This window comes from Aptenodytes forsteri, unplaced genomic scaffold (assembly GCF_000699145.1).
Source record: "Aptenodytes forsteri isolate BGI_AS27 unplaced genomic scaffold, ASM69914v1 Scaffold96, whole genome shotgun sequence".
In the NCBI taxonomy this organism is placed as follows: Eukaryota; Metazoa; Chordata; class Aves; order Sphenisciformes; family Spheniscidae; genus Aptenodytes; species Aptenodytes forsteri.
In genome coordinates, this window is record NW_008795029.1 from 4,655,714 (window position 1) to 4,681,567 (window position 25,854).

At 37.6% G+C, this 25,854-nt stretch overlaps 1 protein-coding gene across 1 annotated transcript in view; it reads right to left on the bottom strand.

Annotated features, from left to right (window-relative positions):
• Positions 1-23,194, bottom strand: part of GCC2 (GRIP and coiled-coil domain containing 2) — a 29,604-nt gene extending 6,410 nt beyond the window's left edge. The window contains exons 1-19 of the mRNA XM_009276102.1: positions 23,133-23,194; positions 22,373-22,457; positions 21,231-21,298; positions 20,286-20,390; positions 17,008-19,485; positions 16,265-16,334; positions 15,158-15,258; positions 14,979-15,077; positions 12,859-12,978; positions 11,284-11,448; positions 10,791-10,895; positions 10,058-10,220; positions 9,406-9,506; positions 9,199-9,276; positions 8,352-8,489; positions 6,197-6,318; positions 3,971-4,147; positions 2,271-2,488; positions 641-835 (exon numbers count right to left, since the gene is read on the bottom strand). Of these exons, the coding sequence (XP_009274377.1) occupies positions 641-835; positions 2,271-2,488; positions 3,971-4,147; positions 6,197-6,318; positions 8,352-8,489; positions 9,199-9,276; positions 9,406-9,506; positions 10,058-10,220; positions 10,791-10,895; positions 11,284-11,448; positions 12,859-12,978; positions 14,979-15,077; positions 15,158-15,258; positions 16,265-16,334; positions 17,008-19,485; positions 20,286-20,390; positions 21,231-21,298; positions 22,373-22,457; positions 23,133-23,174 (4,630 nt within the window). The 5' untranslated portion in view covers positions 23,175-23,194. The remainder of the gene's footprint in view (positions 1-640; positions 836-2,270; positions 2,489-3,970; positions 4,148-6,196; positions 6,319-8,351; positions 8,490-9,198; positions 9,277-9,405; positions 9,507-10,057; positions 10,221-10,790; positions 10,896-11,283; positions 11,449-12,858; positions 12,979-14,978; positions 15,078-15,157; positions 15,259-16,264; positions 16,335-17,007; positions 19,486-20,285; positions 20,391-21,230; positions 21,299-22,372; positions 22,458-23,132) is intronic.
• Positions 23,195-25,854: the final 2,660 nt, after the last annotated feature.

A 25,854-nucleotide genomic window follows, 5' to 3' on the forward strand; every position in this document is an offset into this window, starting at 1 on the left:
GATCTATTTTTGTATATATATTAGAAGGGGATTGGCAAATCAGTTCTAAGTACATCAGGATACATGGTTTTCATTTACCCCTTGTTTCCTACTCACAGATGGAGATTTTCAACAGTTCTCCACAAAGCATTCAGTAGACTTTTAAAACATGATTAGATGCTACCATGTATTTTCCTACTTTTTGGGGGACTCTTAGAACATTGCTCTTCATGCTGGCTTTCATTTTCCTAGAAAAAACTATGACTAATTCCTGTTCTAACAAGCCACATTAAGATGAACATTTTATCCTTTCATTAATGCGAGTTAAATCAGCACTTAATTGTCTCTAGTAGAGACTCGTCCAGAATACAAAAAATTCTGTAACTATTCACTGACTTGCTCATCCAGTCTTTTCCCTTTAGAAAGTCACAAATATGACATCTTTAAATCACTAAAACCTGTAGCAACATTTTATTGTTAGTCCTTAGTCAAGGACAAAACTCCTACAGAAATTCAGGAGAGTGTAAACTCAGTGGCATTTAAGTAGACTTGTGTCTTGCACCTAAAAGCATGAAAACACAACGTTCTCAGATATTTTGAGGGCACAAACTTCTGCAACTTACGTAGGCAAGTGCTTCAAAAAGCCATGTGTTCTACCTACCAAGTTTTGCTTCCGGGGAGTTCAGAAGTTGTTCCAAGGATGGTACATAGGTGCTGCCTGAAGAGATAGACTCTGTGTCCGTTGTTTCCATGCCTTCTCCCTCCTCCCTAGCTACAGTGTGCACATCGAGAACAGGAAGGTCAGTGTTTCGCCGTTCTCTTAAGTTCTTCGTTGCTGGATTTGAAACAGCTGGACCTGAAAGATACTTACTGATGTTTGTCATGAAAATTAAATTGGTAGGGTTATTTCATAGGTGTGACTGTCTCAGATTGGAGAGCAGTACATAAAATAGTCTTCAAAAAGCAGAAGGAAAGGCAAAGAAAAGGGAGAAAGCCAGACACACACATAACATTTATAATCGAAAACGTAGCCTTTCACCTCCAAATGACCATTCCAGTCAAAGCCTGTTTCTAAATCCAAACTTGAGTGGCAATTTTTATTTCAGTGACTATGAAACCTTCATGCAACTCTCCCTGAAGACGTGTTGTAGCTATGACAAGAGTGTCAAATGTTTTTAATGCAAAACAGAATTAGCTTTTCTTTCAACCAGTCCTGTGGGAGGTGTAAATTCTTCTGGTTTAATACTGTGTGCACTATCCTGCTGCTTCAGTAACATATGGAAAGAGTAACTTCTTAAACTGTTACTGCTGCTTGGCAAACGTCCAACTACATCCTAATTAGTAACTTTACAGATATAAAAATAGCACTTGAGCTTGAACACAGTAAAATCTTAAATTAGAAAAGGGATCAAATAGCAAGTATACCAATAACAAACGTTGTTAAAACAGCTTTCAATACACTTTTCTTTAGCTTTACCCCTCAATACTGGAGGCAGAGGGCCAGTATGCTCCAAAATCTGAGACAAACTGATAGGAAGAGCACCGAATATTTGCAAAGTAATTTCCCTCCATCTGTCTGACAATGCAGGTACTGCAGAAGAGATAACAGTGATGCAGATTCTAGAACAGAACAGAATAGTTCCAGTTGGAAGGGACCTACAATGAACATCTAGTCCAACTGCCCAACCACTTCAGGGCTGACCAAAAATTAAAGCATGTTATTAAGGGCATCTGCCAAATGCCTCTGAAACACTGACAGGCTTGGGGCATCGACCGCCTCTCTAGGAAGCCTGTTCCAGTGTTTGACCACCCTCTCGGTAAAGAAATGCTTCCTATTGTCCAGTCTAAACCTCCCCTGGTGCAGCTTTGAGCCATTCCCACGCATCCCATCACTGGGTACCAGGGAGAAGAGATCAGCACCTCCCTCTCCACTTCCCCTCCTCAGGAAGCTGTAGAGAGCAATGAGGTCGCCCCTCAGCCTCCTTTTCTCCAAACTAGACAAGCCCAAAGTCCTTAGCTGCTCCTCATAGGACATGCCTTCCAGCCCTTTCACCGGCTTTGTTGCCCTCCTCTGGATGCATTCAAGTACCTTAAGATTCTGAAAGGACAGTAATAACAATAACACGTTCCTTACTTGGTATCAGTGGATTAATATGGTATGCTGCAAATTCTCCAGAAAAAAATTCTGGTGTATTACAGAACCACACACTATAAGCATGTTTTAGATTCAGACTCAGGTATGCAAATTTGTATCTAACCCCAGAAAACCTGGTATTACGACTGAAAGTTACCTCTAGTGCTTGGTTCACTCTTGAGTTGGAAGAGCTGAGCTTCTACTCTGGACAATTGCTGCTGAAGTGTCTCTACTGTCTTCCTGTGCTCTTCTTGCAGGTTCCTGACTTGATCTCTGAAATTGTTCCGGAGAGCTTCGTTCTGGGCTGTCAGCTGACTCAAAGCCTGGGCATGCTCTGTTTTCATCACCATGTTCTCAGATTGTATTGTGCAGAGCCTGAAAACAGCGTACACACAAAACATAAGAAACAAACAGCAAAACATTGTCATTTTTACATTTCAAAATTTTTAGAGTTTACAGTTGTTTTCAGTTTTCATGTGTATGATTATCTTAGAATGACCGTGCAACTTTTTTCCATTTAAACTCCTCTTTTTACAGGGAAAATCTAAGACTGAGAAAGTTACACTTATTACCTATCGTATGAATGAACTGTGCTACATAAACTCTTGATTTCTATTTCAGAACACAAAATTCAGACATCTTTGGGAAAAAATGAAAGTATTAGAGACACTGTGGTCTAAACATTCTTAAATTCAAAAATTGCAACATGACTGTTTATAGTGTCATTCAGGGCATGTCACTTACCTTTTACCCCACTTCCTTTAACATTTATTTACCAAACATTTATGCAGGACTTCTGAAAACATACTTTTCTAAGAAGCTACGTTGAATTTTTTTAAGCTTCAACTTTCAGTGCAAAAGAGGGTAGAAGAGTGTAGTTGTTAGCAAGGAAAGTGTCAGTAAGACATCAATTGTACTTGGTTTGGAGGTACTCCAGAAGCAAGACAAAATCATCACAAGCAATTAAACAAGTACAAGTATGGAAAGACTAAGCACAGGACTTGCCCTTATAAGCATACAAACTTAAATACAGCCAGAGTAGCAAAGAGCTAGTCTCTCTGGGTACAAAGGGAACCTACTGTGATATGGGTTGTTTCCAGAAAAATGCAGAAGGACATAATTTAGTTGATTACAATGAATCATCATGTGGCTATCAGGAACAGATAAGACAGTACAAAGATAGACACAAGAAGTCAACACTTCCTGATACTAAGGTGTAGTTTCTAATGAATATTTCATGCGAACTTCTTTGTACCCTAAATAGAGAAGAAAAGACAAGGGAAGACCCTTTTTGAAGAGCTCAAATATTAGGTACTCATGTGATTTTTCAAGAAGTGATACAGATTAAACAGATTCCTTTCGCTTTGACAGAAATAGCAGATTAAGATTGTGGCAAGCATAGACTTAAAAACCAGAACTTTCTGTAAGGAAAGGCACTTGGTGGACGCAGGACTGGATATTTTGTCAGTGAAATTGTTTCCTCTGCATTTAACTACCTTATTTTTCTAATAGGAAACATCCATAAAATGTAGTTTAGCAGTCCAACACAAACGTAGTGCTGAACATTGGACTTAAAAATAGTCAACCTGATTAAACAATGTTCATTTTCAAATCTGATAGTTAACAGGTAGAAAGCTTGCAGAAATCTCAAATTCCCTGATCAGCTACTACTTCATTTTCATTGATGAAACTTCTGAAGGCTGATGAAAAACAGCAAACAATCCTTTTGAAAATTCCTTTAACTTTCTCAACAGTTATGCCCTTTCTTTGGGAAGTACAGTTATAGGTCACTACATGCCCAGCCCTTAAAGCTCACACAAAATAAAATATCTATATTTATTCATCAGCAGACCATACTTTTCACGGAGTTCTGCCTCTTTTGCAACAGTCTCTTGCAGCATCTTATTGTGTCTTTCCAGCAGGGTGTCATGTTCAGACTGCAACGCCTGGAGTTCAGACGCATTCATCTGTGAATTATGCTGAGCATCTTGCAGCTTGACTTTAAGTTGATCTATCACCATTTCCAACTGTTCTCTGCAAGGGAGAAAAAAGAAATGAACAGCATACATTTAAAAAGAATTATATTCTTTCAGAACCTATATTATATCCACCATCCCAGCAGGGTGTCATGTTCAGACTGCAACGCCTGGAGTTCAGACGCATTCATCTGTGAATTATGCTGAGCATCTTGCAGCTTGACTTTAAGTTGATCTATCACCATTTCCAACTGTTCTCTGCAAGGGAGAAAAAAGAAATGAACAGCATACATTTAAAAAGAATTATATTCTTTCAGAACCTATATTATATCCACCATCTTTTGTATAGCTGATCCAAATTGCTTATTTATTAATTAAATCAATACAGCACCATGACCAAAATAATCTTAGAATGTGACTGCAGCAGAAACAATTAGGAAAGTTCTGATCGTGTTTCAATATGAGTACATATAGGTTTATCACATCCCATCTGAACTGCTGGGAATGTAATTTTTGGGGTAGAAGGTGTGACTGCTATCACTTTCTACTTCAAGCTGGTTTGGAGGAACAAGACAGAAGAAAAATAATACATGGGATGCAGATGGGAGAAAAAATTTCTTCTTAAAAGTGGTGGAGGGTTTTTTGTTTAGGAAGTGCACATCAGTTCAGTGAGACTGAATACAGGAGACAAATGGTTGGAGGAGATTTTGAGCAAAGGACTAGAAAGCAACATCAATATGTAAAAACAGGTAACTCCGTTGGTCAGAAATAAATCAAAATCAGATATACCAGGAGGAAAAAGTCTTAAGTCAGACACATTCTCCTTTTAGCTTTCTGTATTTATACCTGAAGACATCTCCATTATGTCATGAACTATATCTCATTAACCTTTAGAGTTGATACTTGTAAATCATTTCTTTGAAAACTATTTTTCATCTGTTTATTGCTTGATTACTTGCCCACTTTGTTTCCAATGTGACCCTCTTTCACAAAAACCTAACAATACCAGAACTTCTTGAAATTCTGCAAAAAGGAGAGACAAAGAAATGCAACTCTTGCAGTTTGCTTGCTTCAAAGAAAAGAAGGGGTAGATGTATTAAAAAAAGCCCAAACAAACCATAAAACCAAGGTCCTCTAACAAAGCACAAGTCTCCCTCTGGTGGATTTTCAGCAGCAATTGCATGTACCATTTTAAGATCTGTGTCAGAAATGTCTTTTGACATCTCATACATAAACGCCCAGTCTGTCACCAAGGACAGCTATCAATAACTTATAAAAATAACTTACAGAAACTGGTCTACTTTTGAGTGGGTTCAGGCATTTTCTGAAGTTAATCTGAATTTACCTGGCTTACAACTGTACTTAAATGATTTTCAGGGAACTTTTGGCAGTGTTCCAAAAGCCCAAAGACTTTCCCCCAAGTCTTTCCTCATATAACAGCTGATAAGTATTTCGTAAGTCTGCTGGAACTGATGCCTGAATTGGCAGCCAGAGCTTTACCTACACTAAACCATTCCTTCCTGAAAAGGTTCAAAGTGAGCTCAGCTGAACAGTACCAATCTGCTCTTTTCTTCTTAGTTGGAAATGGCGCTTTGCTGCAACACTTTATGTCAGAGAAAATGACACGTCAAGTCTACGCAGAAAATGCTGGCTAATTTCAGCTCATGAGAATCTTCCTAACACCTTACTTCTCCCTCTGACTGTAACAACAGGTAATCTACACAAAAATAAATGCTAAAAAAAAGACAAATCAAGGAATTAGAAACTAACATAGTACCACCATGGTACTAACTGATGATCCTTCTTCTGTTCAGATAGGCAGAGCCACAGTTAGATTACAGATCACATAAAGTTTATAGAAATAAAGAGGGGTTTTCTTGTTTGTTTTTTTTTTTTAAATCAAAGTAACTGGGGAAAAAGGGGGTTTTTTTTGTTTTTTTTTTTTTTTTAAACCAAAGTAACTGGGGAAGCAAACTGCCTCCCTTCTGATATTTTCCTTATTCAAGCAAAGAGTGGAACCCACTTGTTGGTCAGAAATTAGCAAAGGCAAGCACAATAACTCAAGTATCAGCATTTTTCTCTATGCATATAAAAATTTTAGTTTTACCTTTCTTGTTTGGCTCCCTCAGATTCTGTCTGAGAAGCAGATTTATTCTTTTGCTGTTTTAGAACATTATGAACACGGACTTTGTAGCTCTCGAATTCAGATGTAACAGATGCTTGTTCAGCCTATCACATAGAAAACAAACCCTTAAGTTATGCTATTGACTATGGCTCCCTTATTTCTCTAAAATGAAATGCATCTTTCATTGGAAAAAAAAAAAATTAAGAACCACCTGTTGCATTTTCTTCTTTTAACTGGATAATTAAAATTGTGACTATCATAGCAGATCATGTTTCTTTGGACTTTAATTGAATATCATGTGAAACTTAAAAAGAGACACTGATTTTCAACATACCAGTATTAAAGAAAAGAAAGAATACTTGCAAATTCAAAAATTGCATTCAACAGAGATTCACAAGCAAGGGGTTCTATCAAACAGCTTTAAATGAAGGCAAAGGTGAAGCAAAAAAAAGGGATAATTCTGTTTTCCTTTTATACTACCCAGGTGACAAAAATCTAATAAGCCTTAAAATTATGCATAATTTTGAGGAGTTAAGTCAGTCTTGTAATAGTATTACACAGCACAAGTTATAATATTCTTGTTGATTGTAAGGGTGTTTGGTCTGTCTTCTCTTCTAAATTCAGCTAATACATGAGCTTCTGTGGACATACAGAAAATTACCTCACAACACAACTTCATCCTTGACTGTACAGTATACAGCAAGAATTATTCCCATCCTTCAAGTACTCACATTGTATATGTTTCTAAGAAAACAGAGATGCAGGTTTTCATTCTTGGATCTTAGGAGAAGCTCACGGATTCATTACTCATCCTTGAGATGACTAAGATGCTCTCATCTCCCAGAGGAGGATTTTGGAAAGTTTCTCTTCAGCTGAACGGGTGAGTGAAATTCCACAGTGCTGACCCTGACTAGCCACTGCTCCAGCTTTTCTGGAGTCTTTAAGATTTGTGGGCATTTCTTTAAATTAATCCTTCTCTTTTCTTCCAGTCAAACTATGTGAGCTTGAATATTCTTAAGTCCTCAGGTACACAGCGTTAAATGTCAGCATGACTTTTGCCTTCTAACCTACTATCTGCTTTAGTGTCCACCTTTCCTTTGGACAGAATTTTCCTTTGTTAATAACCTTGTAATAATAACTATTTTTTAGATGTAGGGCACCTAAAAAGGAAGGCTAATCTTCCAACAGCTTCAAGCCATGCCATCATGGAAGATCTACACTCTGACTGGTTTCACAACATCAAGGAGCAAGCCACCATGGATAGGTACTGTAAGTCCCCAATTATGAAGAATGCATTTGTAAAACCATAATCCGTATCTACCAGTACGCTCAGGCAAGCCTCCTGTAGCAGCAACCACAAAGTTTGTCCATTTCAGTTCACCTTTTTAAAATGTAGAAGTTTTTTTGAGAGGCTGCATTCAACTGTTACTTATCTGCAGGATGCATACCTATCATACAAAAGGGGCTATAGTGTGGTGCAGTAATCTCCATAAAGATAGTTTGAATGTAACAGTCCTACTATATTCTGAATCTGTCTGTCTCCAATGCAAACACTATATTCCAGGAACATCTAACACGGTGTCATATGGACAAAACCCCAGAAATAATAAAAACCTCAGCAATAGTGTCAGTTTCACATGTAACTCAGCTGCCAATTAAGAAGCTGCTCATATAGCAACATATTAAAAGGTGCTTGCAAATATATTTTTCACAGGGTGTTGTTTTTTTTTTTAAGTGGTATCTGTGTTAACTGTTTTTATATGGAGCAAATTATATTCCTTCTCTGTTTGTTCTTCCCCCCTTTTCTTTAAAGGCTGCTTTTTCCCCCCCTCAGTGTATACTTGCTGATCATCTTAAATGAACTCTGACTCCCCACTACCACCACAGGTTTTCCCTACTGGAAATATAAGAGTGCAGTCCAGACGTTCCACCACAAGTGATACATGACAACCAGGACAGAGTCTGGCTTGTCCTCTATACCACCACTCAAATACATTAAGCACTGGGATAATTGCCAATTCTTGACAGACAAAAAGACGAGAGTGAAAGATCTGCAAAATATTTTTAGAGAAGCAGACAGAGAGTGCAGTAAATCTCCCTTCTGAAGTCTCTGACATTACTTCTTCCACTAGAGTACCTGGGCTGCTCTGCACTCTTCTTGCAAGGTTGCAATTTTTTGCTGGTAAGTACTCAACGTACGCTGGTGTTGCTCTGAAGAAGTTCGCAGGTGTTCCTGAACTTTATGCTTTTCTGATGTTAGTACAGCCACTTGAATCTGAAAGAGTCAGTTGCAAATTTCACTATGACAAAATTTTTTCTTCTCTCTCCAAGGGGACGTGCCACGGAGCACATAGTATTCTACTATACTAATTCTTGCACAGAACTGGTGAATATAAAATTAAAATCCAATAAAAGTAGAATAAAAAAAATAGACATGGGTTACCATGTACTTAACTAAAAAAATCTGTGATGTTGTTTAAAGAGAGAATGGAAGATAAAATTACAGTGGTGCGGTGGCAGCATTTAAGAAAGCCGACCCCTCTCCCTTCCCTTCCCTGCTACCTTTCATAACATTCAATTCCTATTCTGCCCAACCAACAAAATTTATACAGATGGACAACACTTAAGATTTTTGCTGACGATGTTGCGTTCTTTTGTTTTTAAACTGAGCAACTTCAATTTTTAAAGAAATTATTTTAAAACGTATCCCAGTTACAAGCTTCAAATTACACAGTCCTCTCTTTTGGTGGAAAGGGAAAGGAAAGAGGAACAAGAAAGGGTAAACCTGTTTAAAGAACATCACAGGGGAAATATTTGGGGAAGCAGCAAACAGACAAAACTCATTTAAGAAAAAGAACTAGTAACCTAGTAATAAAAATAACACCTTTTCATTCTTTAGCCTATATTCCATCTGCCCAGTACAAATCACCCCCTTATTACTTAAGTAAGAAACCTTATACTAACAAAGAAGTTAAGTTTCTTGCCTTATAGGCTTCCACTTGTTGTTGACTGGCTTCCAGTTCCCCTTTTAATGATGCCTGCAACATCAGATGGTCATTTTCCTGCATGATAAAATTATCTGGTTATTAAAAAACCCCAAACCTCAGCAACTTAAAAATTCAGGTACCAGCCCGTTTTTTTAAAAGTTAGTTTAAAAATGGAATACACAGTCATTAAACATCTGGACTTACAGCTTGTTTTGAATCAGCAAGTTCTTTTTTGGTTTTCACCAGGAGTTGTTTTATCTTGGCATTTCTGTCCTCATCCTGTTGCATAGCTGACTGAAGTGACTCTAATGCAGAAAACAGCAGTTATATGCAAAGGAAACTTCCCCTCCTATATTTCCTTAAAAATGCTGGAAAATATTTAAGCAAATTCTGACAGATTTCTTAAGAGTTGCAAACAAGTAGCTTATAGTAAGTTTAGTATCCTATTTCCACGTATCACAAAGATCTTCAAATAAATGAATTTGTTTTAAGACCTACACGTAAGGACAGGAAGAAATGAAATTTTTAACAACATGCTGACTAGTAAAGTTTTATGAGCGTAGTATGTCAGAATGAAACCCCATCAGTCACCAATTTTCAGAACTTATGGTTGACTTAATCAAGTAAGAAACACGATTTATCAGGCAGGCAATTTGGCTTTTATTTGCTGAATACAAGATCAAGTGACTGATAACCTAGTAAAGTTTCCTTTCTGGAAAAATAATTTTGACTATGTAATTGTTTAGTCTTCCCTGCAAACTTTACTCTCACTCATCGACTTGAGTTGTTTGTGAATTGTATTTTTTACCATTACTAACTATACCATAGAGACTCTTGCTGTTTATAGTTTACTCACTTATTTCTTCCTGTAGGGTCTCTTGCTTCTGTTTCTGAATCCCCGTCTCTTGCTCAAGATCTTCTATTCTGCTGTCTTTATCAGTAATCTTCTGATTAAGTTCTTTTACTAGCCTTTCATAATCAGCTATTTCCATATCCATCAGTGTACTCTTTTGAGCATCCTGCAAGTTACACACAATGAAGTTGCAGCTTACAATCTGCCTTGGCTGCTAAGAATCTTTTTTTTTAAATTATATTAAAAAAGTATATTGCCCATCTAACAAAAACTTTGTAACTATCCATACCCACAAGCAACACCCATTCATCAGGTTTCCATACCCTCAATAAATAATCTGTTTTCAAACAAGAACTAGAAGCTTTGAAAAACCTGTTACTAGTTTTAACACTTTTACCATCATCTTCAGCCCTTACAACAAGGGCAGCTTCTGAATAGCGCACCATGCAAGTACCAGACATCTGAATTCTATTCCTATTTCTACTCATGACAGGCCACATAACCAAAGCTAAAACAAACAAACAAACAAACAAGCAAGCAAAGGAGAAAAAGAAAACCATACCCAAAAGTACTCATCAGCTCTCCAAACACAAAACCAGGGGTAAAAACCCTCATGTTTTCCCTTTTGCAAACCTTGGGCTTTAAAATCCTCAGAACAGAAAGGGAGGCATTCAACAGCAAGATGGGCCAAAATCTTTTGTAGTCCAGTAAGCACTAACATGAACAGCAACTCTACCTTCCTGGCCAGCTCTAGTTCTTGCAGAGTTTTCTGCAGATGTTTCTTTTCCTTCTGTAGTTGCATCTGAAGCTCCTCCATTTCTCGGAGAGCACCACTATGTTCCTGAAATTTAAATACTTCTCAATTACACAGTCCAATTTCAAAATAGATGTCAGCATCTATTTACACTTACACACACACACACACTCTTAGGTTGTACAACGATAAGATTTTTTTTTTTTTTTTTAGGAAATCGCTGGGAACCAAAGAAAAACCCAGAAGATTATGAAGTGTTTTTCACATTCTGTAACAACCCCCAAACTACTCTAAGTGACAGTCTTGCAAAGTTCTTTCAATGAACAGACCAAACCTTCAAAAAAGACCGAGTCAAGTAACAAGAAGAGAAAGTATGGAACTTGTTCTATAAAAACACAGTTTACAAAGGTCTAACAGAAGTCGCATCCAGTGAAAGTAAGGCTTCAGCCCATTCGCCATCTCTACAGAATACTACCTTTGTCTTCTGTTCTTTTAGAAGCTTTTCAGCTTCTAGTTCTTTGTCAGCCTTTGCCTTGGCTCTTTGTATCTCCAGTATCTGAGCTTCCAGAAGCTTAGCATTACATTGCAGTGTTTCAACACGAGCCAGGAGGTCTTCATTAGCAGAGCGTAACTGATCATGCTGAAATGATCATAGTGGAAAGATAAAAATGTAAGCTGAATTTGCGTGCGACTTTGACAGATAAGATATTGTCTATATATAAAAAACAAACACCGATTTCTATCCAACTCCCTTACAAACAGCACTCCTACAGATGAGTCTTGTCCATCTTAACTGTTTTAAACCAGATTAAGAAATAGGCTAAATTAAAGTCACTAGCACAATTTGATTATTTTTTTCAGAGTTCATTTGCCCAGCTTTCTGTAAGATGGCTAGAATTCTAAGAAATCTGAAAAAAATACCCCAACATTTATGCTTTCTGCAATAATCACCTTCCTCCCAGAATAATATGCAAGGTTCAAGTACTTATTGCCCACTTCAAATACAGCTGCTGTATTTATAAATAAATGATCATACTATTAATTCCTAAAAAAGATATAATTGCAGCACCACTAAGCCTTCAACAAGATCACATCAGTACATAGTAAGAAATCCTCCTGTATCTGGACTATTTTTGCAATGATTTTAACAGATTTAATTTTGAAGTCTTCAGTGTTTTATCTCAGTCTCTCTTATGCGGATTAAGAACGAAGTATAAGTGAACGAAGCTGCCAATTACCTAAACAGTGTTTTTATTTACAAAATACTTTGTAGCAAACTTGAATAAATCAATGCCTACATAATCAGCAGAATTTGCTGAATTTAGAATATGCTGCTATTTGTCATTTCTTCCTATGCTATTCGCTACTACCTTCTGTTTATAAGGAAACAGTGGCCTAGGTGGATCTTCAGTGTAATTATGTATGGGGCCTGGGAGTTTAAATCCTAAATCCCAAACCCATTTCAGTTAGCTTTGCAAAAATGTGTCTCACAGCTGCTTAATTACCATCTTAGACTCTTCTGAATGCCACTGTAGTACTCCACAATGCATCCTAAAGTCTCATCCTTGTGCAAGATGCAAAAAAGCATAATTAATTTAGTATATTTAAACACTGTTGATTAAGTAACAAAACCACATTTTGTCTAAAAAACAGAAGAAAAAAATGTAACACTTAAAGGTTACTGTACTTCATGAGAAGTCTAGGTGTGAAATCAGAGAAATAGTGCAAGTTTGATACTTTGTTTTTATATCTGGTACATGCCGCACAGTTGTACCTCCAACCGAAGCCAGAGTGGATCACCTGCTCTTTTCTGTGAGTTGACCTGGGGTAAATTAAACCCTTTCTATTGAAAAGGCCAGACATTCTAGATATATTTACCTTTGTCACAGCCCAGATAACGTATCAGATGTTGGAAAAAAAACCCCTGAATTTCAAGTCACTATCCAAAATGCACTATATAGTAACAATCAGATGAATAAAACTTAAGCACAATAGGTAAAAAAAATTTTACTGTAATTAACAATAGATCAGACATGTATACAGAACTGACCTGCTGGGATGACACCTGTAGCTGTCTTGTGAGGTCATCTACCTGACGTTCAAGATTATTTGCTCTGCCTTTTTCAGAATCCAGCAGTTCTCCTTGCTTATCGTATTCCATCAAAAGATTCTTAACACATACAAACACAAACCCATCATTTTTTTACAATATACATTGCATAAGCACATTCTATACCTCAGACACTTACTTATCTTCCTAATATTTCAGCATCTAAGTTGTCTCACTGCAACATCAGAAATATCAGAATGGAATAAAAGCTATCGTTCCATTACAGGCTCTGGGAGAAACACTTTTCAGTTCACAATATTCTAGAATAATTCAGGTTGGAAAAGACCTCAGGAGGTCTACATTCAACCTCCTGCTTAAAGCAGGGCCAGCAATGAGAACAGACCAGGTTGCTCAGAGCTTTGTCCAGTCAGGTCTTTCCAAGGACCTGCCTCCAAGGATGGAGATGACACTACACCTCTGGGCCACCTGTTCCAAAGCTTCACCATCCTCATAGGGTAAAAATGTTTATCCATGTATCCAGTTGGAATCTCTCATTTTGATTTAGGACTACTGTCTCTCATAGAATCATTTAGGTTGGAAAAGACCTTTAAGAGCATCGGGTCCAACCATTAACCTAGCACTGCCAAGTCCACCACTAAACCATGTCCCTCAGCACCACATCTACACGCCTTTTAAATACCTCCAGGGATGGGGACTCAACCACTTCCCTGGGCAGCCTGGCCCCATGCTTGACAACCCTTTCGGGTTTTCTTAATATCCAACCTAAACCTCCCCTGGCACAACTTGAGGCCATTTCCTCTCGTCCCATCGCTTGTTACTTGGGAGAAGAGACCGACACCCACCTCGCTACAACCTCTTTTCAGGTAGTTGTAGAGAGTGATAAGGTCTCCCCTGAACTTCCTTTTCTCCAGACTAAACAACCCCAGTTCCCTCAGCCGTTCCTCATAGGACTTGTTCTCTAGAACCTTCACCTTCATGGGAGTGCTGACCGAAGAGAGATAATGACTTCCCTTACCTACTAGCTGTACTCCTGTTCTTGCAGCCCAGGATGCTGTGGCCACCTTTGGTACCAGAACACAGTTTTCTCATTCTCAGTGCACTGCCTACCAAAACCCTGAAATTCTTTTCAGCAGCCACACGGTCCCCAGCTTGTATCAAGGAGTTCCTCTCTCCCACATGAAGACCTTTGCATCTGTCTTTGTTGAACTTCAGAAGGTTTCTGTCAGCCCATTCCTCACGCCTGTCTAGGTCTCTCTGAATGGAAGCCCTGCCCTCAAGTCTATTGACTGTTCTCAATTACGAATAATCTGACAACTTGATGAATGTGTACTCCATCACCTTCTCCAGGTCATTGTTAAAGTTCAACAGGACAGGTCCCAGCACAGACCCCTTTGGTACCCCATTAGTTACTGGCATCTAGTACAAGCCATTAATTGCTACTCTCTGAGCCAAACCACGCAACTGTTTTCTTTATTTTTTAAGCACCCATTCAGTGGCTTACCCATTTAGACTGTGATGTCCTAGCGTGGATGCAAGAGTACTGTGAAAGAGCATCAAAAGCCTTCCTATAGTCAAGATAAGAGACATCCACTGTTCTCTCATCCACAACTCCAACTGTTTTATCATGACAGGCAATCAGACACAATTTACTCTTGGTGAACCAATGCTGCCTGTCCCCAGTCACCTGCTTCATGTGCCCAGAGACGTGCTCCAAGAGGACCCACTCCCAGGGAATAGTTTATGTCTTTACCAATTAAGGACTTTCTAACTGATCCCCAATTTAATGTACTTTGAAGAATTCGTAAGGATTTATGTTTTGCCTCAGCAACACATTGTTTGATATGTATGATGCTAGATTTAAAAGGTTTAAAAATACCATCCAGTAGAAAGGAAGTGCCTTATTTTCTTCTGACAGCAGCCGCACAGTTCTGTTACTAGAACCTTACATTTCTCGATTTGGGTACTCAACCGCACTGACATAATTTCTTTTGCCAAACATACTTGTGCAAGTAAATAGCAATATATATCCAGGCTAGGCTTCAAAAGCAAAGTTTTTTCTGACAGTTAACTGTCTTTCGTAAATATAGTACTATTCTTACCTTATAGCTTTCAGCTCCTTGAATGACATCTTTCATTGAAGCAGACAACTGATCTTTTTCTGATCGAACCAACTCCAATTCTTCCCTCAGAGTCTGCATCTTATTACAAAGAAGTGTGTGTCATTAAAACAGAACCCCAGATGCAGAATGTTCTTCATATTAAGAAGCAGTCAGGGTACCTCTTTTCGGCTGGCATCTAATTCTTTCTTTGCTTTCACAGCAACGACCTTAATTTTATTTAGCTTCTCTCCTTTTTCTGCAGATTCTTTTTCCAGCCTTCCTAAAATAAATAAATAAGAAAGTGAAAAAATACGCCTCCCCTCTCCCCCAAGAAATGAAATGAAATTAGAACACAAATACCAGCATGACTTTGAAAAAAACCAAAATATAAAGCAGGGGTGTGTGTTCAAATATTTCATTCAGTCAAGCATTTAAATTTAATCTGAAGCTAAAACATCCAGCCGCACAGACAGCTTAGGGACAATCTTTCCCTGTTTCAGAGGCTTCCATCACAGTTAACGTAAAAAGCCATATTCCTGTCTACTGCTACTTACAGTTGTAACAACTCGGAACCATTTTCTTTCCAACAACCATATGTTGGGATAACTGCAATGAGGCAACAGTAGTTTTGGCAAAGTGTTGCTTTCCTCTCCTATTGACAGCCTTAGGGATTCTTATTGACACAATTATTTCCCTTATTTAAAAAATAAAGATGAAATCCACTACACTGTTTATAGCCAAATGTACACAGGAAGAAAAAACCTTAAGAAATACCAAATGATAACCGACTTAAGATTGCTAAAAATATTTTAAAACCCTAATGGAAGGAATATTGTAGGAAGTTGTATTGATATCTACTTCCCCACCTTGGAAGAAAAACTTAAGAAATACCAAATGATAACCGACTTAAGATTGCTAAAAATATTTTAAAACCCTAATGGAAGGAATATAGTAGGAAGTTGTATTGATATCTACTTCCCCACCTTCCTTAGCTTGTAGGAAATACAGGACAACTATGCGGAGAAAGAAAAACTAACAATCCAAAACCCCCCAACTGTTTACATAAGAGAACAGCAAGAAAGATACCAATTTTTTCTTGAAGCTCTGCTACCGAAGACTGTTGATCAGTTTTCTCAGTCAATGTCTCCATTAAATTCTGTTGTATTGATATCTACTTCCCCACCTTCCTTAGCTTGTAGGAAATACAGGACAACTATGCGGAGAAAGAAAAACTAACAATCCAAAACCCCCCAACTGTTTACATAAGAGAACAGCAAGAAAGATACCAATTTTTTCTTGAAGCTCTGCTACCGAAGACTGTTGATCAGTTTTCTCAGTCAATGTCTCCATTAAATTCTGTATTATAAACAAAGATACAAGAAGTATTACAAAAATTTCTTTGTGATATCTGTTTTTCCCCTAACAAGCCACCAGAAGTTTCAGCTACAGCTGGACTGTGTCTACATTCTTACTACCAAGAAAGTCTTTATGTGCAATTTCATATCAGCTTCGTAAATGAAAAGCATACTTATGTTGAAAGGAAAACATTCCAACCTTTTAACAGCTGCTTTCCATCCTGTCCGAGGACAAAAAATGGGAGACCATTAATTCTGCAGCTGTCAGGTTTACATAACCATCAATTCCCAGGACCTGAAGTCAGGAGCAGCTAATGCAGATCAAGCAGGAGTTTTGTTTGAGATGGAGTCAGAAAGTTAGAGGTGAAAGATTATGAGGTCAGTTAGTCCATCTAGTTAAATGATCACTTTGGGGGGTACTGATAGGAAGAGAGGTTCAAGTACAAACAGCTTTTGTCAAAATAGCATTATGATTGGTTTTGTTTGGTTGTTTTTTTTCCTGGGGGGAGGGAGGGGATTCTGAGGTGCTAGGAAACTCAGAAACATGTGCTTTCTAGAAGGGAAACTCAATTTGAGGCCAAGGAAAAAAAAAAAGAGAATTGAAAGTATTTTTTGAACCTTAATTCTGAAGACTTTAGAGGTTTAGTCTGTATACTTCAATAACAAAATATAACCTTTAGAGAACTCAGTTCGTCTTTCACATTTCTAAGCTCAGTTTCCTTTTGTTCCAGAATCAAATTTAAGTCGTCTTGGTTTTCTGATCCTTTTTGCTGTTCTTGTATTTGACTTTCATAAAAAGCAAGTTTTTGAGTGATTTCTTCAGTATTAGCTAAAAGATCTTGATTTTCAATCCTTGTTTTTTCACTGGCATTCTTCAGCTCCTGGATATCATGTTGAAGTGCTTCTTTTTCAGACAACACTCCTTCCAATTCTTCTCTCAAGAGGTCCTTTTCTTTTTCAAAATCCTGAATCAGGGATCTATGTTCTGCATATTGAGCTGCATTTTCTTCCTCTAGTCTCTCAACTTCCCGCTGCAAATGAAGAACTTTCTCCTCGTTCTGTACAGCAAGGCACTGCTCTTCTTTCATTTTTGCCAAGCATTCATTTGCAATTTGTAACAAGTTAAAAGAATCATATTCTTCATCAGCATCAGAAACGCTGGACCCCACTTGCTCAAGTAAGTGGTACAGCTGAGTTCTTACAAGGGATCTGTGCGCTTTTTCACTTTCAAGTAATGTTGATATATGGTCTTTTTCTGCAGTCATCATTTGTAGGTTTTTTTCTAAGTTTTCAGACTGCTCTTTCAACACTAACCAACCATCTTTTTCAGATGTAAACTTTTCCAGCTCTTCACTTAATTCGCCTTTTTCCTGAATGATTTTCTTATTTTCCTCACGAAGAGTATATGCTTCAGATGAAAGGTTCTCTCTTTCACGCACCAGAGTTTCAATCTGGTTTTCCAGTTGCTCTAGCGTTTGAGCATTTTCACTCTTCCTAGTTAAAGCTTCGTTCAGTCTCTCTGTTAATTCTGCCACCTTTTTCTTCAGGTCGCTGTTGTACTGGTTAGCAACACCTACTTCTTGCTGAAGTTCCTGAACTTTTCTTTGTTCTTGCTTGCACCTTTCCTGAAGGTTTTCTCTCTCTTCACCCAAGCATTTTACTTCATTTAAAATATCCTTGTTTTGATCAGTAAGAGCAACGATCTTCTCTTCCAGTTCTTTCACAGCAGTGAGGGAGCTTGTTATTGTGTTATTCTCCTCCTGAAGACTAACAATTTTACATTTAAGTTCTTCTATCTCTAGCAGATTAGATGACAATTTTTCTGTTTCTTCCTGGAGGCGATTCACAGTTTCAAGAAGAACATCCTTTTCATTGAAAGCAGCTCGGAGTTTCTGTTGCAGTTCACTGACATCAGAAGCTTGCTGTTGTCTCATTGATTCAAACTCCTGGCTGATCTTTCCAGCAGATTCCCCTAGCTCAGTCTGTAGAGTTTCCATTGTTTCTCTCAGGCTGTTGTAACTGGACACTGCTTCTTCTTTCTCCTGAGTTAGCTTTTCAAGCTGTTCTCTAAGTTCCTGCATTTCAAAAACTAATGCCATCTTTTCTTTTTCAGAACCAGATAATAAAGTTTCATTTAGTTCAGAAATTTCTCTCTTATGTTGCTCTTTCAGAGTTTGAGTTTCTAACTTATGCTCTTTCACAGCGGTTTCACAGTGCTGTCTTGCTGCTTGAAGCTCCAATTTCAGTTTTTCGATTACACCACAGTAATCTTCTTTAGTAAGCTGCAATTCATTTATCTTAAAGTCCAAGTCTTCCCGCTCATGAAAGTACTCGTCCTTTATGCGATGGATTTCCTCTTCCAGTTTTAGTTTAACATTACTCATGTAAGTTAACTCATCTTTTAATATACTATGTTGGGACTGGAGCTCTTCTAAGCTATGCTCCAGGTGCCTAACCTTTTCTTCCATTTTCGCTTCTACACAAGGTTCTTCTTGTGAGTCTACAAGATCTATCTTGCTTTCTACATTTTTATTTAAGACTTCTCTCAGCTGCTCCAAGTCATACTCACGCTGGTCAGTATGAGCACACATTTCATCCTTCGCATTTTTCTCTTTTATGAAGCCCTCCTCTGCCAAATTGTGCTGTAACTGATTTATCTGATTTTGCTTTTCTTCATTTTCTTTACAAGATATTTCAATCTGATGCATCAACTCTGACACCTCTTCCTGATGGGCAGTTTTTAATTTTTTAAGCTCTTCATTCAGATTATTGATTTCATTATGGTAACACTGAGAGTTGCTTTTAATAGTTTCTTGCAGATTTGTCACTTCTTTGTTTTTGTCTTCATTCACAGTTTCCAACTGCTTGCTCAGACACAAAATTTGCTCCTCATAAGTAGATTTAATTATTTGGATATAATCTTGTAATCTTTTAACTTCTTTTTGACTATCACTATGATGTTCAATCTGTTCCACCAGCCCCATTTGTTTCTTCTCTTGTTCCTCTAATTCTATTTTCAGCTTTGTTAAGTCCTCATTGTGTTTGCATTGTGCATTTGCTAATTCACTCTTCAGAGCTTTTCTTTCTTTCAGAGAGTCAATACTTAATTGCTCCAGTTGCTTCTGCAATTCTTCTGTCTTAGCCACTGCAGCCTAAACAAACATACAAGTTATTAAATACTGGTAATTTAGCACACAGGATTTCCAAATAAACTGTTTACAATAATGAATTAGAAGATTTAGATTTAGGAGTCCTTAGTTTTAAAAATTGCTATAGTTTTAAAATATTTAACTATGTTAGGACAACTCAATTCAGAAGACACTGCAGAGAGTACAAAAACGTTTGCAGAATGAGAAAGGAAAACTAAGTCTTAAATCATGCTTACCAGCATAATTTCACAAAACGGTCATGAAAGATTTCAGCTTTAGCAACTATTACGATAATGTATTAAAGACCAAATTACTTTTAGCGCATCAAATTCAAGTATCTGGAATATAACAATGTTCATCAATTGCAAGCAATTCCCTCTTTACTTTATTATTAAGATTACAGACATAATTTAGATGCCTTGGCTGACAGGCTCCTTCCTATGAATACCTGAATGTAAACCTCATATTTCCCATGGAAAGACAGAGCTGATTGATTGAAGCCATCACATCAGTAGGCTACTAATGCACAGACTGAGTTCTTTTGGAACAGCTGTGGATCTAGCCGGTGCATATAAGAATTTTGTATTTATTGTCAGTCCTATAAAAAATAGAAATTAGGGGGTACAGAGAAAATATGCTTTAAAAATATGAAGCCTTCAGACTTTTTTTTAAGGTAAAACAGAACACAGGTAAGTGAAGAAAAAGATTAAAAAGAAAGTGAAATACACAACAAGAAAACTAGGAAATAAAGATAAACATAATTCTGAAATATTTTAGTAATGTTCTATTGCTCATTTCAGTACCTCTGCTTCTTGCTTTCTTTGAATATTTTCTTTTTTCAGAGCTAAGCACTGCTGCTGACTTTCAGCTTTTTCCAGAAGTACAACATCCAGTCTTTCTGTGAGAGCCTAATTTTAAGGGAGAAAGATCACTGAAAGAAGGGTTCCTTAACAATGGAATCCTGAATGACTTTTGCAAACTGTAGGAACTCGCATATTGGTCATGACTTTTTTTGTCAATTAAACAGATCAGTCTGATTTTAAAAGTTACTTTCAACTCAAATATGACAGATACGGAATAGGTAGACTAAAACAATGATGTTCAGTAATAGGTTCTGTTCAAAATCGTATTTCCGATCAGCTCATTTTTTATTGTCAGGTGGTAGTGGTGGGGGAGCTCCCCCTCTGTAGAAGCGAAATTTCCATCCAAATTATTAACAACAATTTTCCAGTTGATAAATTCCTCCTCGCTACCAACTTCCACTTTCATATGCTGTCTATGACCCTTACTTTGAGAAAGACAGATTTTCTTGCCATTTAAAAAAAATCCCAGTTACTTTCCTAAAAGTATTTCTTGTGACATGCAACTTTAATTATGTATTTCTGATCTCATCAAATGACTGCCTCGGAAGTTTTCTAAATGGCTGAAGTCTTCCCGCAGTGGTCATTCTAAAATAAACAAAAGCCTGTCTAACCAACTACACAAGGAAAAAGTCTTGCTGAGGAAATTGTACTATTCTGTACTGTTCCTCACAGAACTAATAGTGTCTTCTGAAAAGCGGAGTAAGTATGTGGGGGAAGGAAGAAAAAAAAGGTTTTATTTAGGAAGTGTCTTGAATTCCTGAAAATTGATTACATTCAATTTGAATAACAGTTTTAAAGCTATTTACTATTTCCCACAAATTATCTCTGTAGATTTATTTCAGCTAACATTATGTAATACATTAGAAACCCATTACATATTCCTACCTGAATAATATCATCAGCTCCTCCAGTAGCTGCTTTAGATCTGAGTTCTTCAATCTCTTTCTCTAGTTCTTAAAGAAGTACAGAAATTTCACAGCATGAATTGATGCTCCATCACAGTAGCAAATTACTAGTAAATCCAGTGCCTAACACCACTCTTATTCAAATCAGAGATGTCTTTTACTTCATCAATTTTTGTTTGTTTCTGAGTGATATAAAGGGCTAATGGAAACAGAACAAACATTCAGTACTACCTCTCCAGTCCTGACATTTAGCATGGTTTCCTGAGGAAGCAAAGCTTCCTTGTTTGGGTGGAGGGACAACAGATAGAAAGTAAGACAATCATAAAAAAAAATTCTATCTATTTCATGATCAATTTAAGCCAGACAAGAGATACTCAGTTCCTACTGGTTCTCTAAAAATAGGCAGCAGGTAGAAGAGCAAGATCTTATGAATAACCCCACTGAAGAAGAACCCAGTATAGCCCATCCCTATCCTTACTGCTTTGCTGGGCAGCTACCAGCAGTCAGCATAACTAACTCCAAACAAGGGGAAGCGACACCAGTGCAAGTAGCGGGCCACTGGAGGAAAAGGGACAGCAGAGAGAAGGACAGCACATGAGAACACAGATTTACACAGGATGCTTTTAGGTGGTTAACACAAAATTTTGGTTGGTATATTTTATGATTTCTTCTTAAAGAAGCAAATGATCGAATATAAAGTAGCTAACTATTTTAAAGAAACCATTGTACTCTACAACAGTACTAATTATGCAGAAATCTATCAGAGACGTTCCCCCTCCCATCTACTTCCTGAAAAGCAACAGGTATCCCTGCAACAGATACGGGGAACAGACAATGACAAGTCCTACTTCAACTCTTGCACAAGCTACATTGTTCCATCATGCCATACTGCCAGATCAAAATTAATTTAATACCTGACAAAAGCAATGCTTCTTTTTCTTCCCTTCCTTGCTCTAAGGACTTCAGCCTTTATCCTCCCACAAAAGAGTGAAATTGCAGGAAAAAAATCTAGGATATTTGCCTAGAATTTAAATCTACCTAGTAAAAATATGCAGTGATACTAGGAAAGGTCAGATAGTACCAAGCATTAAGGCAGAAATTGTTCTCTTTCCAGTAAGGTACCTGTACATCTTGACTTTGCTTTCTGTATAAGCATCACTTGCTTTTTTGCAAACTTGATGAGGTCTTCTTTGGGCAATGTGTCCAGCTGTAAAAAAGTACGTATTAGAGGAACCAGCTTCCTCTAACCCAGAGGTAAACAGAAAACAGGGCATTTTAGCATCCGATTTCCAAGTTGTTAAATTTTAGGGCAAGAAACTGTCTTACCACACATTTGCAAGAACAATAACAGTCCAAGTTACTGCTGTTATGTTATCCAATTCTGTTATTTCAAGTGCAATAACAGAAACGACTTCTAATTCTGTACTTTTCCAAAATCATTCTAGAGCACACAACTGGGCAGCATCAGTTCGACAGGAGAACTCAGTTGGGAAGGGTTACGATTCAGCAATATAATTTGAACAATGTTTTGAAAATAACATGCTGACCTAACATTGACATTGTTTAAACTTAATTCCAACAAATGCAAAGAAGTCTGTGTACATTATGAAACAGACTACTGCCAGAACTGGATGCTACTAATATTTTAGCAAATATTATGACAGGAAGCGAACATACCAATAAGAGATTTCCGCCCCCCCCCGCCATGTTTTCCAAAACACCTTAGCCTAGTGTTTGTAAATCAATTTTTCAAGAAGTCTAGAAGACAGGAAACTGTTTAAAAATATCTTTATGTCTTCCTAGTAGTCACAGCTTGCATGCTAAGCTGTAACTCTTTCAACTACTGCTATCCACATAAATTAGATTTGTGAGGACTGTTTACCTTTGATTTTCCTGATCCTGGTGTGACAGAAGACGCCACCATCTCTTGCCCAGCATCTTGAACCTACAACAAAATAAAGCACAATCTGCGGTAACTGAACTTTTTAATTAAGACTACTGAAGGAACTAACTGAAAGTCTGCAAACACTGAGAATAACTGCATATAGTGGGAGCTCAAGAAAAAAATTAAAAATATATTTGTAGGACTAGTCAGAAGGATAACAGAAAAAAAATTTGAGAGATCTATTGTGATTAGTCCAATATATTGTGATTTCCAATACAGCAGCAGAATAGAAAACTCCTGATTTCCAAACCAGCGTGATCTTATGATTCCATTACTGAACTGACATCTAGAGTTGATACGCTACTGAAAAATCATTTTATTTACAAGAGGTTACAAAGGTGTGTGTCATCACTATCTTGTTCTTAAAAGATTCATTAAAAAAAGGCAGGAATGAAGAAAAAACTTGTAGCGGAGTAGCAATTAAATCAAACTTCGGAAACTTTTGAACCACATATACCCCTTAACTTTTTTTTCTTTCTTTCTTAAACACACTGGTTATCACTGAAATTGTTGGCCTAAAAAATATATTTGAAAAGACTCCGCAAAGCCATGGCTCTTCTGAACAAAATATAACCCTCACCTCCCCCCCCTTTTTTTTTTGTACACACCCATTAGCACTAAAAGTGCTGGCCTGACAAACATATTTGAAAAGGCTCTGCAAATTCTGGGCTCTCCATTCCTAACATACATGCATAATGCCTTCTACTGTAAACTTCCACTGATCTAATCTGTAAGACTCTATGTCACTTTACAGTGGTTTATATGAGATATGCTTACCTATACTTGGAAACATGAAGAAACATACATAACTAAGATGGGGCAAAGGAAAATGGAACAGACTTCCAATATATTAAGGGTAGCATTTCCAAGCTTTGACCTTTACCCTCCTTTTTCCTTCATATTCTGTGTGTGTAAAGTGAAGGGGTGCATATGTAAATATTTGTGTTTTTATATATCTATGTGTGTGTGTGTATATGTATACACACATACCTTCACTTTTATTTTGCTACTCTCTTTATTCTGACAAAAACCCCTTATAATAGAAACTAAGGAAAAACCAAACTGGATCTAAGCACTACTAGAATGAAGAATCACTAACAATTTAGAGAGAACAGCTGATACAAATAACAAGAAAGGCCATCATTAGAAATATGAGTTCAAGTACAGACCAAGGACAAAGGTGGTTACAGTTATCTCTCTCTGTATCACATGGGCTACAGCTTTTTTTGAAATGGCAAAAGCAAACTTATTAGAAAATAATGTGCCCATTAAACATAAATACAGCATTTAAAAAAAAAACTACAAAGTTTAAGTTTCAGGTTTTCTTGGTATGCAAAACTTTGTCAACATTTACATTCTTAATATTTCAGCACTGCAATTAGCAAAACACTGTCAGTACAAGCAGTATGCTTACACAGTACAATTAAGTACAATAAATTGTATGTACTGTTTAGAAAATGACAGCACATGTCTCTCCATACTACAGTAAGGTCAAATGAATCTACACATTACTTTTACTCTCCTTTAGGCTAATATGCACAGAGGCAGAACCACGTATCATGTAAGATGATGCATTCAGTTTTGCTGTTCTGGTAACAGAAACCACAAGCAGTTTGTGCAGAGGGCTTCACCCGTTTGAATTAGAAGACCAAGGAGGAAGACGGTTACTAAAAAACCCTAAACTTTTCATTGATTAGGTGCATCTGAGATGTGAGCCAGCAAATATTAAGTACACTTCTAAGCACAACACTGAACCCTGCAAGGATTCTCAAGTTCCTATTCCACCATTCTGAAACCAGGGTATGCTTCCATACTTTACTGAGAGATATATAGATTTTTTTTTTTTTTTAATTTAAAGCCTACTTTATCTACACTAAGGTGTTTCCAAGCCACAGTTTAGCATGCTCTGTATATTTTAATTGCTATCAATGCCTTACTTTTGCAATAGCTAAACATACTCTGAGAAAGCCTAACCGAGGTATAAATGCAATATATTAAACTTTGATGTGAACTGCGGCAGTAACGACCATTATGAACAGTGATTTTCTAAGCAGTGTGCAACTTTCAGACATCACCAACTCTAATCATACCAAATCACATGAAAACACATTTTGAGTTGTGATTGCTTCAGCAGAGGCATTGAACCTCTATTAGAACGTGTACAGCTCAGAAACTACCAGGAGAATTAATTTCCTGTATGAATTTTAAACTCTTCATCGTGGCCTTTGAATTTGCCTCGGTGGTTATGAAAGCTACACTAGATACATATACTTCAGTGACTTTATTTGCCTGCGTTGGTAGGTGATTCATAGTTGGCATACTGTTAACACATCAGGTCATCTCAGTCGAAAAGGAATGCTTGTTCACTCGTGGGTACTTTTAAGCTGAGGTACTCCCTCAACACGTTCACTGTACGTCATCCGAGTGTTTCTTCCCTTGAGCCAGCACCGGCTGATCTCCCCCAGCCCGTGCAAACAGGATGACATCCTCACCTTCTAGCAGGAAGCACTAAGCAACCCCTGAAGCCCGCACCGGCCTCACACTGCCGCAGGGCAGGACCAGAGCACCCATTCCCACCCCCGGCCCGGCCCAGCCCAGGCGGGAGCGCGGCGGGCCGCGCATCGCACCCCCTCACAGCTGCCGCCCAACGGGGCTGCAC